This window comes from Panthera uncia (assembly GCF_023721935.1).
Source record: "Panthera uncia isolate 11264 chromosome A3 unlocalized genomic scaffold, Puncia_PCG_1.0 HiC_scaffold_11, whole genome shotgun sequence".
Lineage (NCBI taxonomy): Eukaryota > Metazoa > Chordata > Mammalia > Carnivora > Felidae > Panthera > Panthera uncia.
This window is the reverse complement of record NW_026057578.1, coordinates 72,365,672-72,385,434: the sequence shown is the minus strand read 5'-3', so window position 1 is coordinate 72,385,434 and position 19,763 is coordinate 72,365,672. Positions and strand designations below refer to the sequence as shown.

The 19,763-nt window shown below is 35.5% G+C and overlaps 1 protein-coding gene across 2 annotated transcripts in view; it reads right to left on the bottom strand.

Annotated features, from left to right (window-relative positions):
• CFAP36 (cilia and flagella associated protein 36) overlaps window positions 1-19,763 on the bottom strand; it is a 30,165-nt gene that overhangs the window by 8,695 nt on the left and 1,707 nt on the right. For both annotated transcript variants that reach the window (XM_049651496.1, XM_049651497.1), the window contains exons 2-4: window positions 18,087-18,151; window positions 17,256-17,357; window positions 3,303-3,417 (exon numbers count right to left, since the gene is read on the bottom strand). In XM_049651496.1, coding sequence (XP_049507453.1) covers window positions 3,303-3,417; window positions 17,256-17,357; window positions 18,087-18,151 — 282 coding nt within the window. The remainder of the gene's footprint in view (window positions 1-3,302; window positions 3,418-17,255; window positions 17,358-18,086; window positions 18,152-19,763) is intronic.

Genomic DNA, 19,763 nt, shown 5'->3' with positions numbered 1-19,763 from the left:
TAGAAAATCAGCCCCACCAAAAAACCCACAATTTTACCTAGAAATTCTCTTAGTAATTATTTGTATTACCTATTAAAAATAACCATAATATAGCAATTAAAATTAGTTAATATAAACTATCACCACCCCTAATCACATACTGAGTATATACCACTGAAATCATTAAGCTCCTAATAATAAAACTATGCTCTTAAAAGTATCCCTTAAGTGTGAAAAGAGTTTACAAAACAAAATATAAAATACTTTAATTGAAACAGTATGTTAATACTCTTCATTCATACTATAGCAAATGCTACTGAAAAGAGCCCTGCTTACTACATGGGAAAAAGCACAGTGCTAAGCACTCAGGGACAATATAAAGATGAATAAAACAATCTCTGCCCTCAGAGCTTCTATTTAGATATTGGGCCAATAACTATAAACCAGGGCAATACCAACTTTGGCCCAAGCAAATAATAACTCATGGCAAGTAATTTTAAGAATTGGTTGAATTTGCTTTATTACCTTTATCTTCCTGATAAGCAGGTAGACTGGTAATCAGTGTTGTGTTCATATCTATAATTAGTATATTCCCGCAACATCAGCAGCATGTCTCTTAATTTTTACCTTCCATTTTCTCTATTCACAAATGACTATGGGATTTTGGATCTGCTCTAAATTAAAGTAGCTATATGATTCTAATCCCCTTGATGTTTAAATACATTTTTAATTAAACTTTTTATTTTGAGATAATTGCAGATTCACATGCAGTTTTAAGAAATAATACAGAGAAATGCTATGCATGCACCTTTTTTAAGTTTTCCCCCAATGGTAACATCTTGCAAAATATGGTATAGTGTCACAACCAGAAAGCTGATGTCGATAAAACACATCGATGCATTTTTGCTCAGTCAAAAGATATACAATTAGTATTCTCTAATAATATTTCTAAGGAAAATTAAAAGAACTAAGGAAAGAATAATGCAGTAGTATGCAATACTTCAAAGCCATCAAAATAATGCTCTGATTTGCATTTCTCCAAAAATTCTTTGATAAAATATAACTAAGAATCCAAACAGCCTTTGAATGTTTCTTACCATAAAGACAATTTTCAAATGATCTGCAGTTTTTAGTACAATCAACATTGCTCTAAGGTACTAGCTACCGGATCTAAGCTAAGCAACATTCTTAAATCCAAGTATTAAAAATACTATGGCAGAAACTAAGTCTTAGTTTTTACCTAAAAGTAAGCAAACAGTCCCACTCTGTAGTTTGACACCAGCATTAGTCTGCATCATTGTCTCATCCTCTCTTGCTAACATAAGCCAGATTTGCTTAATTAGCAGGTAGCCAAGTACTTAGAGGCTGAGCCCTACCCCACCACAGCAGAGTGATTCATGAGTGACTTAAGCCAATCATAACAGTCTCATTTCCCCTGCTAGACGGTTTAAGAAAGGCATGTGACCCAAATCCTGACCAATAGGACCTGAGGGGAAAATTCCTAGGAGGCTTCTATGCAAGTGTTGTCTTGCTAACAAAAAGAGATGCACAGGAAGAAACACCCCTTTTCTTCATGAGATGTTGCTGAGTCTTATTCAATGCAGTCAGAGTACAATTATGAGAGAAGATCCTGAGAATAGCAGAGTATAAAGATGGAAAGCGTCAGCATTCTTGATAATATCACTGAGTCCTTAACTTAGCCAACATGGACCATCTTCCTTTCCTCCTTTTTCTGGACTTCTTGTTCTGTGAGATGATAATTTCTTATTGATTAAGACATTTTCACTGAGGCTTCCTGCTAATGGCAGCCTGAGGCATCCAGCCAATGTACTTGTTCCCTTTCTTTATATTAAATCTAAATGAGTTTCCAGTTAAATTCAAACTGGAAACTACAGAGTGCCAATATCAAGTTCACTATCTCTTTTATCAAAATCGAGCCCCCCCAAAACAATTTTAACTAACATAAAATAATTATTCACATTCTCTATCCAATAGGTCAGAATAAAGCATAATTTCAGGAACATTCAGAGAAAAGGATTTTATAAAGAAAACCATGGTACAAAGACAAAGAAAGAGACTGTTTTCTAAGTTTCTTTACATCAAAGTCACAGCACAATGTCATGTGTAGTTCAGGGTTAGGGTGGTGTTATCTCCTACCCACAGACATCACCTCTTTCACCGCTGTGAAAAGCATCCTAGAATCTTACAGGATAGTTATGGTGGTGGTTGACTCTAAGAAATAGTCTCTACTCACATCAGACTAACAAGAGGACAATCCACAAGGGGCCCTGCAACACTCCAATGTTTGCCATGCAACAGCAGAAACCTCTTGTTGCATGTTCCAGATCTTTAAAAGCAAATAGTACAACGGAACTATAGCTCTCACATGTTCAAGAAACAATTTTTACAAAAAGGTCCTGCTGCCAAAGAAGAATATATAGGCATGGTCAAGAATATCAGTGTGGTCCATTGAACAAAGGAACATATAGGTATCAAGGTCAGGTTATTAGAGCCAGAAATCTGAAAGGAGATAAGAGTCTGGATTGAAAAGGACATAGTACAATAATAAGTATGGTTAGAAACTCAGATGTTTTAGGTCAAAATGTCAAATGTAATTCAAATACACAAAGAGGAAATAAAAGCAGGAAAAGCTAGAGAGAAACTGAGATTAGGCAAGAGAGTCAGAGAACAGATAAAACTAAAAGAGGGTTACTGGGGCTTTGAATTCTGTTTTCCTTTCCACCTGATGGTAGTGCAATCATACCTGCCCATTTCCCTGAAACAGTTCTCAGTTTGGTCCCAAGACCAAAAGTTTTAGCATCACCTGGAAACTTGTTAAAAATGCAAAGTATTCAACCCCACCCCAGACCTACTGAATCAGAAATGGGAGACAGCCATATGGTTTCAACAACCCTCTAAATACTTCCAAAGCTCACTAACTCTGGAGAGCCACCGTCTCTCACAAAGGTCCTAACAATGATAAGCCAGAAGGAAAAGAGAAGTCCCCTTCTCTCAACAGTAACTATAACTGTAACCACTCAAAAATACTGAATTTCATAAACAAAATGGCTAGGAAGAAAAATCAAGCTCTCTGAGACCTAAAGCATCATTAAATTAGATTCTAGTCTGCTTTCTTTGAGATGGCAAATACACTCTGATCAGGAAGATTACATTCTTGGGTCTCTTAAGTCAGCCACAGATTTTCAAACTTGAAATAAATTTATACAAAGCAGCTACACTTAAGACCATAATAGAATCAGAATAATCAAAACTGAAAAAACAAAATGCATTTAGCAATTCAATTTCTAAATTCAACACTTTACCATTTCTCTCTTGAATTATTCGAATGGCTTGCAGCTGCATTTCAATGTTTTTCTGGACCATCATTGCCTTAAAGATAGTAAAATCTTCTGCTGCCAACACAGGTTGCAAAATGGCCTATGGAAAGAAGTCTGGAAGTTAAATGAAGATTCAAGTTTTAAAACTATTTTCCACACAGATCATTTCTATGGCAAATCATTTCTATCAACTCAGGAATGTTGTATTATTATTTATGGTCAGATGACTCAAAAGGAAAATTTTAAGATTCTAAAAACCTTTAATGTAGGCTCTCAAGAGGCTAACTCTCCCAACCCCCATGCCTCCAAGAAGCTAAGGCTGATGGCGATGATACATTTTCCAAATGAGCCAGTGCTGAGTAACTCTGAAAAACAGCACAGAAATTGGACTTAAATTTTAAAGTTACAACTTCAGTATCTGGATTTGTTTTTCAGCCGAAATAAAGATAACTATTTGGTTTTTATTCTGTCACTTGAAATTTATAGTTAATAAATCAGTAATTACAAAATTATCCCTTAATTAATAAAAGTACCAAGTTAAATAAAAGTAAATGCAAAAAAATGGAGTCTGGATATTAAGTGTAATGAGGTATTAGTAATATGAAAACACAATTATAGTTCTCCTGTATGTAGAAGGCTTCATATAAGAGGTAATTAGAAATTAGTGTGAAATAATTTTCTGGATTAAAAAAATATGATAAATTAGGGGGAAAACTAAGGTGTCTACCTGGAGTACCCAAATTAACACTTTTTTAACTACAGGGAACTATTGCTATATTAAAGAGCAAACCAATTCCCAAGCTAATCAACAATAAGTAAAATAAGATTTGAAATGTGTGAAAACCCAAAACACTCAAATTTTATGCACTTACTAAAATCTTATTTCAAGCTTTACATGCTATTGATAGAAAAATTGAACACACAAAATCATGCAGAGGCAACCAAGGGTGTGCTATTGTTTATCAGTTGGGCAGCAGCAATAATGTCAGACATCTCAACAAAACCTCCATAAGCAGAGAAGGAGCCCTTCTCCCAGCAACCAGCTCCCACCCTAAACAACCACAGTATATAAGAAAACAAAACAAAATGCAAAAGCAGCTCTCTGTGACATTTATGAAGAGTCAACTGAAGAAAAAAATGATGAAAATTCTTTCCCATTAAATTCGTATACACCGTTCAAAAGGCCCACAGCAGGGCATAGCAGATAGGCTTGACTGAAAGTTTCAGCCGAAAGCTCAGTATTGAAAACACTTGTGGAGAGTCTCTGTGATAGATTAGTGATGTTTGCCAAGACATCTTTCTATGATTATGCCCCCACAAAACATTGTTCTGGGGCTTCCTAGACTTCTTATTAGTGATATCAAGGACCTTATTCTCATCACTAATAAACTCTTAAAGGGCAATGTTACTGAATAGCAATGTATCAACTGGGGCTTCTATCAGCAAGTCAGAGTTTGAGTTGATACTTAAGTATGTTCCTTGATGCATCTAAGAAATGCATATTCCTAAACCCTACCATAGACATAATGAATCTAAATTTCTAGAGTATGGGTGTCCATGTATCTCCACAGATAATTCTTACAACATTAAAGCTTGAGAACTACTGAAACATTGGAAAAAATGAGCCCTTAATATCACAAGCCCACTTCCTGCTTAACCATGTACTAGCTGTGTGACTCTGGACATATCATTTAGTCTTTTGAGCTTCAGTTTCTTCCTCTGCAAATTAGTACTCTAATAATAATAGTAATACAGTATTTTGTTGAATCTAAGATTCCATAGATGAGTAAAATGAATCATTACTTCATGTACCAATAAGAAAAGAAAAAAGAACCTTCCAATTACATTATGTCATTCATTATAAAATGCATTCTCATTTCAGAGATATTACAACAGGAAAAATTTTCACTTTAGCATGAAATAAATTTAATAATAACTTTCTGGGGTGACTGGGTGGCTCAGTCAGTTAAGCATCCAACTTCGGTTCAGGTCATGATCTCACGGTTCATGAGTTCAAGCCCCGCATCAGGCTCTGTGCTGACAGCTCAGAGCCTGGAGCTTGCTTCTCATTCTGTGTCTCCCTCTCTCTCTGCCCCTCCCCTGCTCATGCTCTGTCTGTTGTCTCTCTCTCAAAAATAAATAAACATTAAAAAAACAATAATAATAACTTTCTGGTTGGGTGTTGGAATTAAGTAAAATGAGAAAGCACTTTTTAAAATGAAAAGTACCCATAAAAGTAATTGCCCTCGTCCTGTTTATGCTGGTTAAATATCAAAATGGTGCACTAAACCTAACAACTTTACAGCAATGGGGTTCTTCTGGTTCAAGGAAGTGGATGTGAACTTCCAACAAAGGCAGTTGGAGGAACTAAATACAAGAGTTAACTCCAAAAAAAAACAGTTTAAAAACAACAATCCCCCAAGTAGCCACTAAATTATCTGAAATGTCAAAGTACTTTGACAGAAGACTGTGAGATCAAGTATATGTGATGTTATTTGTTTGAGAAAAGCACATTAACAAAAAAATGAACACTGAGTATTTGAGAATCTGACTTAAATGAGTTTACAAGACATTCAAATATATTCATACTTAGCCTAAGATTACCCTATGGTTATCTCTGCTTAGAGTTCACTATGCCATATTTTGAAAGGTACAGGTGATTTCATGTTCTCACACTGCTCCATTAATAGAACTACAAGGAGAAACAGATGAATTCATGATTACATTTGGAGACTTCGATACCCTCTATCAACAATAGATCCAAAAGGCAGAAAATCAGTAAGGACATAGTTGAACTGAACAGTACCTCAGTCAACTGGATCAAATTGATATTTCTCCAACAGAAAAATACACATTTTTCTCAAGCACACATGAAAAATTCACCCAAATAGACAACATTCTGGGGCATAAAACACATCTTAATAAATTTAAAAGAATAGGAATCATACAAAATATCCTCTTAGACCACAACAGAATTAAACTAGAAATCAGTAACTGAATGATAGATGGAAAAAACTAAAATTCTTGCAGATTAAGCAATACACTTCTAAATAACACATGGATACAAAAACTACAGGGGCTTCTGGGTGGCTCAGTCGGTTAAGAGTCCGACTTCGGCTCGGGTCATGATCTCACCATATGGGTTCAATCACCACGTCGGTCTCTGTGCTGACAGTTCAGAGTCGGCAGCCTGCTTCAGATTCTGTCTCCCTCTCTCTCTGCCCCTCCCCTGCTTACACTCTGTCTCTCTCTCTCTCAAAAATAAACAAACATTTAAAAAAAAGAAAAAGAAGAAGTACAGTTGAACAACATTAGGCTTGGGGCATTGACCCCTGTGCAGTCAGAAATCTGCATATGACTCCTGACTCCCCCGAGCTTAACCACTAATAGCCTACTGATGACCAGAAGCCTTAGCAATTATATATTGCACCAATTAACACATATTGTATATGCTATATGTATTATATCCTGCATTCTCACAATAAGCTACAGAAGAGAAAATGTTATTATGAAAATCATAAGGAAATTAAAAGGCAACCTACTGAATGGGGGAAGATATTTGCAAAGGACACATCTAATAAAGGGTTTATATCCAAAATATATTAAAAATTTACACAACTCAACACCAAAAAACCACATAATCCAATCAAAAATGGACAGAAGACATGAACAGACATTTCTCCAAAGAAGACATGAATAGATGCTCAACATCACTCATCATCAGGAAAATGCAAAGCGAAACCACAATGATATATCACCTAACACTTGTCAGAATGGCTAAAATCAAACACAAGAAACAAGAAGTGCTAACACAAAAAAAGTAAAACACAAAAAACAAAAGAAACAACAAGGATGTAGAAAAAAAGGAACCCTCATGCACTACTGGTGGGAATGTAAACTGGTGTAGCCACTGTGGAAAAATAGTATGGAGCTTCCTCAAAAAGTTAAAAATAGGATAGGATCCAGTAATTCCACTACTGACTATTTATTCAAAGAAATGAAAACACTAATTGAAAAAGATATATGTACCCCTATGTTTACTGCAGCATTATTTACAATATTTACAATAGCCAAATTATAGAAGCAGCCCAAGTATCCAGTGATAGATGAATAAAGAAGAGGTATGGGTTGCCTCGGTAGTTCATTGGTTAAGCATCCAATTCTTTTTTTTTTTTTTTTTTTTTTTTTTTTTTTTTTTTTTTTTTTTTTTTATTTTTGGGACAGTGAGAGACAGAGCATGAACGGGGGAGGGGCAGAGAGAGAGGGAGACACAGAATCGGAAACAGGCTCCAGGCTCCGAGCCATCAGCCCAGAGCCTGACGCGGGGCTCGAACTCACGGACCGCGAGATCGTGACCTGGCTGAAGTCGGACGCTTAACCGACTGCGCCACCCAGGCGCCCCAAGCATCCAATTCTTGATTTCAGCTCAGATGATCTTGCAGTTTGTGGGTTTGAGCCCCACATCAGGCTCCATGCTGACAGTGCAGAACCTATTTGAGATTCTCTCTCTCCTTCTCTCTCTGCCTCTCCCTAGCTCTCTGTCACTCTCAAATAAATAAACTTAAAAAATAAAAAAAAAGAGCGGGTGTGTGTGTTTAAACATGCACACACACACACACACACACACACACACACACACACATGCTGGAATATTTATTCAGCCACAAAAAATAATGAAATCTTGCCATCTGCAGCAACATGGATGGATCTAGAGAGAAAGACGAATACCATTTAATCTCATTCATATGTGGAATTTAAGAAGCAAAACAGATGAACAAAGAGAAAAAGAGACAAACCAAAACCACACTCTTAACTATAGACAATAAAGTGATTGCTACCAGAAGGGAGGTGGGTGGGGGTTTAGGTGAAATAGATGAAGGGGATTAAGAGTAAACTTAACATGATGAGAACTGAGTAAGGTATAAACCTGTTGAATCACTATATTGTACACCTGAAACTAATATAACACTGTATGTTAACTATACTAGAATTAAAATTAAAATTAAAATTAAAAAAAACAAAAAGAATGGGCGCCTGGGTGGCTCAGTTGGTTAAGCATCCACCTTCAGCTTAGGTCATGATCTCGCAGTTCATGGGTTCAAGCCCTGAGTCAGGTTCTGTGCTGACAGCTCAGAGCCTTCAGATTCTGTATCTCCCTCTCTCTCTGCCCCTGCTCCACTTGTGATCTGTCTCTCTCTCGCACTCTCAAAAATGAATAAACATAAAAAAAAATTTTTTTTTTAAATCTGTGTAGAAGAGGACCCACACAGTTCAAACCTGTGTTGTTCGAAGGTTAACTGTAGTCTTAAGGGAAATTTCTTGTTAAAAGAAATTAAAAAAAAAATTTTTTTTTAGAGAAAGAGAGCACATGAGTGGGGGAGAAAGTGGGGGGAGGGGCAGAGAAAGAAAGAGAGAGAACCTTAAGCAGACTCCACACTTAGTGCAGAGCCCAACATGGGGTTTGATCCCATGACCCTGGGATTATAACCTGAGCCAAAATCAAGAGTTGGACACTCAACCAACTGAGCCAGCCAGGTGCCCCTAAAATATTTCTAGCTAAAAGAATATACAACTTATCAAAATTTGGGGAGTACAGTAAAAGTAGTGCTCAGGGGAAATTTATAGCATTAAATGCATATATTGAAAAAGAAAATTACCTAACATCAATAATCTAAGCTTTCACCTTAGGAACTACAAAGAGCAAATTAAATCCAAAATAAGCATAGGAAAAAAATAGTAGAAATTAGAGAAGAAATCAACTAAATTTAAAATAGAAAATCAATAGAGAAAATCAACAAAACTAAAAGTTGATTCTTCAAAACTATCAATAAAAGTGATAAATCTCTAGCCAGGTTAACTATGAAAAAAAAAAAGAGAAAAGACATAAATTACTAAAATCAGGAATGAAAGAGGATACATCACTACAGATCCCAGGGACATTAAAAGGATAATAAATATTACTGACAATTCTATGTCCACAAATTTGATAACCTAGATGAAGTGGACCAACTCCTTGAAAAACACAATCTGTCAAACTCACACAAGAATAAACAGACAATTGGAATTTGTCTATATCTATTAAAGAGAAGGAATCAATAATTAATAACCTTCCAAAACAGAAAGCACCAGGCCTAGCTGGGTCCACTGGTAATTTCTACCAAAAATTTAATGAAGAAATTATAAAATTTCTCTACAAAAAAAAAGATAACTTAGAAGAAAAGTTACAGATTCATATTATTTCTCAAAAAAATAATGATTAAATATTTGTTTGCAGAAGTTAAATAGCATAGCCTATAGAATGATGTAAAAGATGTTCTATTGATTCAAATTATTGAGAAAAAAAAGTATGACTTTGAAATTCCCTATCTCTTCCATATATAACTTACTCAGTGTGTATGCTATTTTCCTACCACCCCTCCTTGCATGATTCAGATTAGGGTTTTACATGTAATTGAACATGCATATGCTGCCCTCAGATAAGAATCTTCAAAAACAGGGAAAAAAAAGGAATTATACCAATTCTTTACAATCTCTTCCAGAAAATAGAAGCAGAAGGAGTACTCCCTAAGCTATTTTATGTAGCTAGCATTATACTAATACCAAAACTAGACAACGACACTACAAGAAAGAAAAGCACAGAACAGTATCTCTCATGAACAGAGATACCAAAATATCCAACAAAATATCAGCAAGTTGAATCCAACAGTGCATGAAAAGAATTATACACCATGACCAAGTGGGATTTATTCTAGTTATGCAAGGCTGATTCAACACCCTGGAATTAATTAATGTAATCCATCACATCAAGTGACTAAAAAAGAAAAAAATCATATGATAATATCAACAGATGCAGAAAAAGCATTTGACAAAATCCATCATCCATTCATGATAAAAACTCTCAGCAGATGAGGAATAGAGAGGAATTTCCTTAACCTGATAAAGAACATCTACAAAATATTGATAGCTGGGGCACCTGGGTGGCTCACTAGGTTAGGCAACTGACTTTGGCTCAGGTTATGATCTCACATCTCATGAGTTTGAGCCCCACATCAGGGCTGTCAGCACAGAGCCCAATTCAGATCCTCTGTCCCCCGCTCTCTCTGCCCCTCCCTCACTCACTTTCTCTCTCTCTCTCTCTCTCTCTCTCTCTCTCTCAATCAAACATAAATACTTTTTTTAAAAAAAGCAAAAAACATTAAAAAAAAAAACTTGACAGTGAACACCATACTTAATGGTGAGAAACTAGATGCTTTCCCGTTAAGATCAGAAACAAGTTCCCTCTTCCCACTCCCATCCCATTCATATAATAGTGGAAGTCCTAGCTAATGCATTAAGAAAAGGAAATTAAAGGTACAAACATTAGGAAGGACGAAATAAAACTGTTTTTGTTCACAGATGTCAGGATTGACTGTAGATTATTCCAAAGAATCAATTTAAAGAAACTTCTGGAGGGCGCATGGGTGGCTCAGTTGGTTAAGCATCCGACTCTTGGTTTCAGCTCAGGTCATGATCTTGCAGTTCCTGAGTTCAAGCCCTGCATCGGGCTCTGTGCAAATGGTGCGGAGTTTGCTTGGGATTCTGTCTCTCCCTCTCTCCCTACCCCTCCCCTGCTCATGCTCTCTCTCTCTCTCAAAATAAATAAATAAGTATTAAAAAAAAAAAAAAAAAAAACCTCCTGGAACAATTAATTATAGCAAAGCTGCAGGATAGGTTACTATACAAAAATCAATTGCTTTCCTTTATACCAGCAATGAAAAATGGGAATATGGAACAAAAAGACACATTTACATTATTTCTACAATAAAATAAGTACTTAGGAATAAATCTAACAAAATACACAGAAGATCTATAGTAGGAAAACTAAAAAACTCTGATGAAAGAAATCAAAGATAATCTAAATAAATGGAGAGATATTCCACGTTCATAGATAAAAAGACTCAATATTGCTAACATGTCAATTCTTCCTAATTTGATCTGTAGATTTATGCAACCCCAAACAGAATCCAGCAAGTTATTTTGTAGATATCAACAAACCAGTTTTTAAATATACATGAAAAGTCAAAAGACTCAGAATAGCCACACAATATTAAAAAAGAAAGTCAGAGCACAGACACTAACTTCAAGACTAATTACAAACAACAATAATCAAGGGGAACCTGGGTGGCTCAGTCACTTAAGTGTCCAACTCTTGATATTGGCTCATGATTCATGGCATCATGATCTCATGATTCATGAGATTGAGCCCCATGTCAGGCTCTGAGCTGATAGCACATCTCTCTCTCTCTCTCTCTCTCTCTCTCTCTTTCTCTCTCTCTCTCTGCCCCTTCCCTGTTCGTTCACTCTCTTTCTTTCAAAATAAATATATAAACTTAAACTACAATAATCAAGACGTATGGTATTGGTGAAAGAACATACAAATAGATTAATAGAACAGAAAGAAACTGAAAACAGACCGACACAAACATAGTCAACTGACCTTTGACAAAGAAACAAAGGCAATCCAATGGAGAAAAAATCATCTTTCCAGCAAACGGTGCTACAATGACGGGTCATGCAAAAAAATGAATCTAAACATTAAACTTACACCTTTTACAAAAATTAACCCAAAATGGAACACAGATTTAAATGTAAAAAACAAAACCATAACACTTCTAGAAGATAGTGTAGAGAAAATCTGGATAACCATGGGTTTGGCAATGACTTCCAAAGATACAACACCAAAAGCATAATCCATGAAAGAAAATTGATTAAATCGTGGACTTCACTGAAATAAAACAAAACAAAACAAAACAAAACAAAACAAAAAAACTTCTGCTCTGTGAAAGACTTTGTTAGAGAAGGAAAAGATAAGCCACAGAAGAAAATTTTGTGAAATATTTGCAAAACCCGTTTCTGATAAAAAAAAGACTTGTATCAAAATTGTATATAAAAAAGCCTTATAATTCAAGTACTAGAAAACAAACAACTCAATTTTAAAATGGGCAAAAATAAACCACTACACACATATTAGAATGGCTAAAATGCAAAAAACTGACAATACCAAGTGCTGCCAGAGATGTGGAGCAACAGGAACTCCCATTAATTGCTGGTGAAAATTAAAAATGGCACAGCAACTTTAGAAGAGAGTTTGGCAATTTCTTACAAAGCTAAACTTAATCTTACCATATGACCCAAAAGTCTTGCTCTAGGTATTTGCCCAAATAAGTTGAAAACTTTTATGTCCACATAAAACCCTGAATATTAGTATTTTTTTTTTTAAATTTTTTTTTTCAACCTTTTTTTTTATTTATTTTTGCGACAGAGAGAGACAGAGCATGAACGGGGGAGGGGCAGAGAGAGAGGGAGACACAGAATCGGAAACAGGCTCCAGGCTCCGAGCCATCAGCCCAGAGCCTGACGCGGGGCTCGAACTCACGGACCGCGAGATCGTGACCTGGCTGAAGTCGGACGCTTAACCGACTGCGCCACCCAGGCGCCCCTGAATATTAGTATTTAAGCTACCAAAATGTCCTTCAAAAGGTAAAGTGATAAACTGTGGTACATCTACATAATGGAATATTACATGACAATAAAAAGAAATGAACTATCAAACAACGACAAAAAAAAACATGAAAGAACCTTAAATTCATATTGCGTAATGAAAGAAGCCAGTATGAAAAGGTATATACTATATAATCCCAATTATATGACATTCTGGAAAAGGCAAAACTAGAGAGACAGTAAAATGCAGTGGTTGCCAGGGGCAAGGATGGAAAAGATAAATATGTAGGACACAGCGGGATTTTTAAGGCAATAAAACTATTTTGTAACATACTGTAATGGTGGATATATGACATAAAGTATTTGGCAAAACCCATAGAACTGGACAACACAGAAAGGAAACCTTAATATAAACTGTGGACATTAGTCAATAATAATATATCAATGCTGACTTACCAATTTTAACAAATATACCACACTAATGAAAGATGTTAATAAGGGACACTGTATAAGGCAGCTGGGTGGCTCAGTGAGTTAAGCATCTGACTTTGGCTCAGGTCATGATCTCACAGTCCGTGAGTTCAAGCCCCATGTTGGGCTCTGTGCTGACAACTCAGAGCCTGGAATCTGCTTCAGATTCTGTCTCCCTCTCTCTCTACCCCTCTCCCACTGGCACTCTGTCACTCTCTCTCTTTCCCTCTCTCTCAAAAAATAAATAAACATTAAAAAAAAAATGTTTAAACAAGGGACATGGTATTATCTGCTCAATTTTCTGTAAACCTAAAACTGCTCTAAAAAATAAAGTATTAATATTTAAAAATCTTACTAGCACTCATACAAAATATTGTTTATTATCCTGTGTGTATTTTAGAAAATGAAAGTTACACTACATATGTAATCTCTTCAATGATACAAGTTATCGGAAAAACAGCATAATTTTGCCAAATTACTATCATAATACAAAAGTATTAATGTTTATATTATAAAAGTCAAAGCAAATCAAGTAAAAAACAAAAGTAAAAAATACTGTTGTCTCTTGCCATATAGAAGTCTTCTGCAATATGGTACATAGAAATCAATGATGTACTTTATCCTCAACAAAAAATCACAAGGAAGTCACAATGAAGGAAGTCATTTTTGCCTCCTTCAGTCGTAAAATACCACAAAATTACAAAATTCAACTGAAGATGACTGAGATAATGAGTATCTCAGTAGTTATTATAGTATCATATTTTCTGAGGTTAATTCATGAGAATTTTTTAAGAATCACATATATAACAGAAAAACATGTCCTCACAGATTTGTTGTTGTTGTTTTAAACTAGAGTTCTTCATCTGATGCATTCCTTGCTATTCCTGCTGACATCAATAAATAGAGTATGGCAGAAGCAGTGGTCTAGGCATAACGATGACCAAACCCGATGAAAAGAATTTTGTTAAGTGGGCTTTAGCAGTAAAATTCAGTGGGAGCTGGTTAAAACAACTGAAACCAAACCAAGCAAACCAAACCAAAATAAAAATTACCTCCTAAGTAACCCAGGGCAAGCAACTGGTTTCTTGAGTTAATTCTTAGGCACCCTATACTGGCATATGTAATCAGCATTCTGATCTTTCTGTGTAAAGATTAGATTATTGCTACAAAGTTGTAAATAACATAGTTTTGAGCTGTTCTTCTGGTAATGGTGATGGCCTTGTGCTGACTGAATCAGGTTACTGCTATTCAGTATCTGATGCTAAGTGTTTGCTCCATAAGAGAATACAGCTAACTAGTCCACATGGGGATTGAACCAGTGACCCTGGCCTAATTAGCACACTGCTAATCAACCACCAAAATAGCTAGTATTAATTGGGAGGTGCTTCCATTTATAGATCACTTTATAAATGTCAGGTATTGTTCTAAATGCTTTATGAATATTATCTCTTAAATTTTGCAAAAACCTTCCAAAGTAGATACTACCCATATTTTACAGATATGGAAACTGAGAATCAGAATGGATAAGAAAGGAAAACAGTACAACAGTCTCCATGGTCTTGTAGCTAGCAAATGAAACATCTAGGACTCAAATCTAGGTCTGTCTGTATCAAAAGGCTTGTCTCCTACTACATAACAAGACTGTATTACGAATCAACTCCAAATAAATCAAAAGGTCTTATATGACAGAACAAAAGAGAAAGATGCATTACTCTTGAACTAAAAACAGTATCTTAAAATTCTGAACATCTTCATTCACAAATAATTTAAAGTTATCCTAATAGTGAAAACAAAAGATGGATGAGTCTACCATTAGCATGAATATCTTTATTCACAAAGTAATTCAGGCTAATTCACAATGGCTTAATTAAGAGATTGACAAATATTAACCAAAATAGAAAATATTCCTGAAAAACAAGGAAAATAAAAACAAATATCAATGTCTTAAAAGAAACCTAAATACTAGTTAATAATTTTCAAATTATTCCTGTTCAACTAAAAAGGAAAAGAAAATATTGCCTATTATTATACGTTAAACTAAACTTATGGTACATATAGAATAAAATCTATTGGTGAACAACTTTTGCTTTACACCATTATTAACTAAAACCAAATGTTTATTTACATTAGTGCAGCATACCAATAATAGTTAAATATATTTTTCAAAATGTCATGTTATATTAAAGACGTTCTATCTCTAGAATTAGAGATGATCATTAAATAAGCAAAACCTGTGCAAAAGAGAACTATAGTAGAAAGTGCTGGATTAAACAGTAGTCAAAGCAACCTCTTCTAGGCCCTGATAAGAAGATAATTTAAGTTAACAAACATTTATTAAGAACCTCCTGCTAGGAACTAAGTTCTCATCTCTGTGCTAGACACTGGGAATGCAAAGATACTCAAAACAGCTCAAAGGACTTACAATCTAGAAAGGCAAACAGACTTTTAAGAAACTGTAATTCTACCAAAAATGTACAAGTGTCCAGTGAGGTAGAATGAGTGCTAGTCTACCCTAGCATAAGAGGGATCAGGAACACTGCTACAAAAAGTAACATTTCAGCAAGGCCCTTATGTAAGAGGGATTCTCTGGATAAGGGAAAGATAATGCAGTGGGAAGGTGGGGGCCAAACTTTCCAGGGTTACAGAATGGCATGAACAAAGCCAGACACATGGATGTTTACAAGAACAAGTGGCCTGTAATGACTATAGTACATAATATATTAGAGAACTATAGCAGAAGAATGAACATATAATTTAGGGTCACATCATAGACAATCCTCACTATCATCTGGCTAAGGAATTATAGTTTATTTGGTGGAAAATGGGAAGCTAAAACAACTTGTGAAGAAGGCTATTTGGTCAGTAGCAACATATCCCCATCTTGAACCTCTGAGCAACAGCTCACAGTTGGGAGTGCCTGGACAGGCATCCTAGCACTACTTACTTAGTAGTGGACTTTGCACTGCTTAATATATATGTGCATGAGTTCTTTCATTTCTACGTGGAAATAAAATAGTGCCAATTTTTTTTTAATTTAAACATTTTTTTTAAGTTTATTTATTTATTTTTGAGAAAGAGCAGGGGAGGGCCAGAGAGACAGGGAGAGAAAGAATCCCAAGCAGGCACTGAAATGTCAGTGCAGAACCTGATGTGGGACTTGAACCCACAAACCAGGAGATTATGACCTGAGTTGAAATCAAGAGTCGGACACTTAACCAACTAACCCAGGCACTCAATAGTGCCAAATTCTTTTTTTTTTTTTTTTAACGTTTTATTTATTTTTGAGACAGGGAGAGACAGAGCATGAACAGGGGAGGGTCAGAGAGAGGGAGACACAGAATCTGAAACAGGCTCCAGGCTCTGAGCTGTCAGCACAGAGCCCAACGCAGGGCTTGAACCCACGGACCACGAGATCATGACCTGAGCCGAAGTCGGCCGCTTAACCGACTGAGCCACCCAGGCGCCCCAATAGTGCCAAATTCTTAAGAGGCATCAGGAAGATTAAATGCTAGAATATATGTCAAGTGCCTAAAACAGCAGCTAGCATGAGCCCTCAGTATATATTAATTATAAAAACACATAATACTGAGTTCAAACCAGTACTGCAGAACTAATGAGACAATAAAAGTAGTTCCAAGGGAAGGAATTCCAAGAAAGCATTTACTATGAAACTGCTGAGATAAAAAAAGGAGCAACTGAAAACCTATGCAAGATCTATATAAATAAAACAGTAGTTTGGACAAACCCTGTGATCTATTATAGTTATGCATTCAGAAAGTTCCTTTTTAGCTGCATTAACTCATTAATACCTCAACTGATCATTTCTTGAGGTAATTATAAAAAAGAACCCATATATGATGAATTAGCTTTTCACTCTTACAGTGTCCAAAATAGTATACTTTGACAATCAAACATAGCCAAATGCAAGCAAAACCCTGGACATTTTTGTTAAAATTCTATGTCAGTAGAATAACACAAAAGCAAAACCTGTGATGTACGTGTCTTTGCAAGAGGAGAAGTGCATGCTTCTTGAAATTGATCTTCATTAATTCCCATCTCTTTGAGGTAACTTTCCAACAGCTTTTCAACCTAAAAAAGGGAAAGTTTAACTTTTATAATTTACATAGAAAAATTCCAAAAGACAGTTTTCATGTTAAGTATTAAATTCTTGCTTGCAATTATTAATTTATAGCAAATTTTATTATATGGCAATGACAATGTCTTTCACCAAAAAAAACAAACAACAAAAAGTTAAAATTTTTGCAGAGAATCAAATGAAATTTTATTTCCTCTGCTTGAAATAATGGAAGTCAAGGTTATGATGTTCAATGTGGTACAACTCTTCTGCTACTCAGAGCCAGTTTTTAAAATCACAAGACAATCATGTCAAATTAATAATTAACACTTCTCTGGATTAATCAGAAGAATAAGAATAAAATTTAAAGATTAGAGGCAAGATCTCTTAAAATAGCTACCCTAAATCCATTCTTTAGATTCTACAGTAGAAGAGATAAGAAGTCAAAAGGATGAAATACTCAGAGAAGCCTTGCAGCCTGATGGAACTGGTAGTACTATTAGGATAGATTGTATGTTTTAAAAAACAAAAATGTTTAGGTAGGCTCTATGCCTAAGGTTGGGCTCGAACTCATGACCCCAAGATTAACTCATGCTGTATGACTGAGCCAGCCAGGTGCCTCAAGGTGGGATTTTTTTTTCATTAAAGAATTTTAAGATGGAAAAATCCATGTGTTTAATTTAGAAAAGCTAAAATTAACATTATTCTAATTACCTTTTAAAATTAGTGGAAAAAATACTCACTAGTTCTTTGTATTCCTGATGAATCTCTGTATAGGTCAATTTGCTTTCTTCTTCATCATCAAAAACTAAATTTAAAAGAAAAATATTGTATAGTGTAAAAAAGAACAAATCATTTGATTAATGCAAATATAAAACTCCACTCCTTACATCTTACATTGAACTCTCGTTCTTATAACTTAGCTTTTAGGCTTTGAATTCTTGAATTTAAAAAGAAACTGTGTGTGTGTGTGTGTTTACACACACATATATGTATATTAGTAGTAATATATGTTGTATATATATAACATATAACAGTGATAATTGGAAACAAGTTTTTTCCAACTTAAGACCTACTTCATGGTTAAGACAAATGCTAATTTTCTACTTTCAATAATAAAAGGCAGCAGTTTCTTTATAAACTTTTAATGGAATATTATTGTTAATAGTTTTAAAATATTAATTCCTTTTACAACAGGCTCCAGATTATGTTATCATACTCAAACTTTGCAAATGCAAATTTTACTGAAAGTGACTAGCTAGGCCACTTTTGCTACATATAAATCAGTAATGAAATTAAAATAAATAAAACCAAAACAAATGTTTGCTCAATGATCATATATGTGAAACAATGTGTATTAGAAAGATATATATTCCAAGAAGCTACAATCTAATTAGAGGACAGGACAAATTCATGAATTGTCAACAAGAAACTTTTTTAATTCCCCCTAAGTGATCTAAAATGCAAAACTAACTCCTTAATTTTCTATCTGAAGGTCTTCAATGACTGTTCTTTGCCTAGATAATAAATGCAAAATCCTTAGAAGGCCAGACAAAACGTCCAAGATTAGATCCCAAGTCTCACCTCCCACCACTCCAAAACCCAAACTTTCCACTCTCAACATATACAATTACTTGGAATACCACCAAACATAACAACAACAAGTGGTGCTCCAAACTCCTGTATATTTGCCCAAGTGTTCCTAGATCTCTTGGCCTTTACCCAGTCCTCTTCTCCCAACTGTTCTTAAAGACATTGCAAATGGCCCATTCTCCCAGACCTGCCACCCAATCCCAAATCCTAGGCTGGTTAGATCCCTGCCTCTGAACCCTTAAAAACTGCACTACATGCCTTCCTTTATTATGACACCTGCCACTTTAGATTTAAATTTCCATTGACCTTCCTGTCTTCCCCACTAAATCATAAACTTCTCAAGCACAAGGCTTTTGTTTCATTCATCTTTCTATCCCCAGCTTTTGGCCCCCAGACACTAAATAAATAACCTCAATAAATTGAAATAAATGCTGATATCACAGGCAGTACAAAACTAATCTTTAAATTATCTGAGGTAGTGGGGCGCCTGGGTGGCTCAGTCGGTTAAGCGTCGGACATCGGCTCAGATCATGGTCTCACCCTCCGTGAGTTTGAGCCAATGTCGGGCTCTGTGCTGACAGCTCAGAGCCTGGAGCCTGCTTTGGATTCAGTGTCTCCCTCTTTCTCTGCCCCTCCCCCACTCATGTTCTGTCCTTCTCTCTCTCAAAAAATAAATAAATAAAAATTAAATTATCAAGGTGAAGAACAGCACACTGAAAGTCACTCAAGTATTAACACTGTTATTTCAACTGACGCTGGGATGTTACTTCCACTTCTACTGCCATCTGCTCTATGTAACACAGGACATACACACAATATAATAGCTA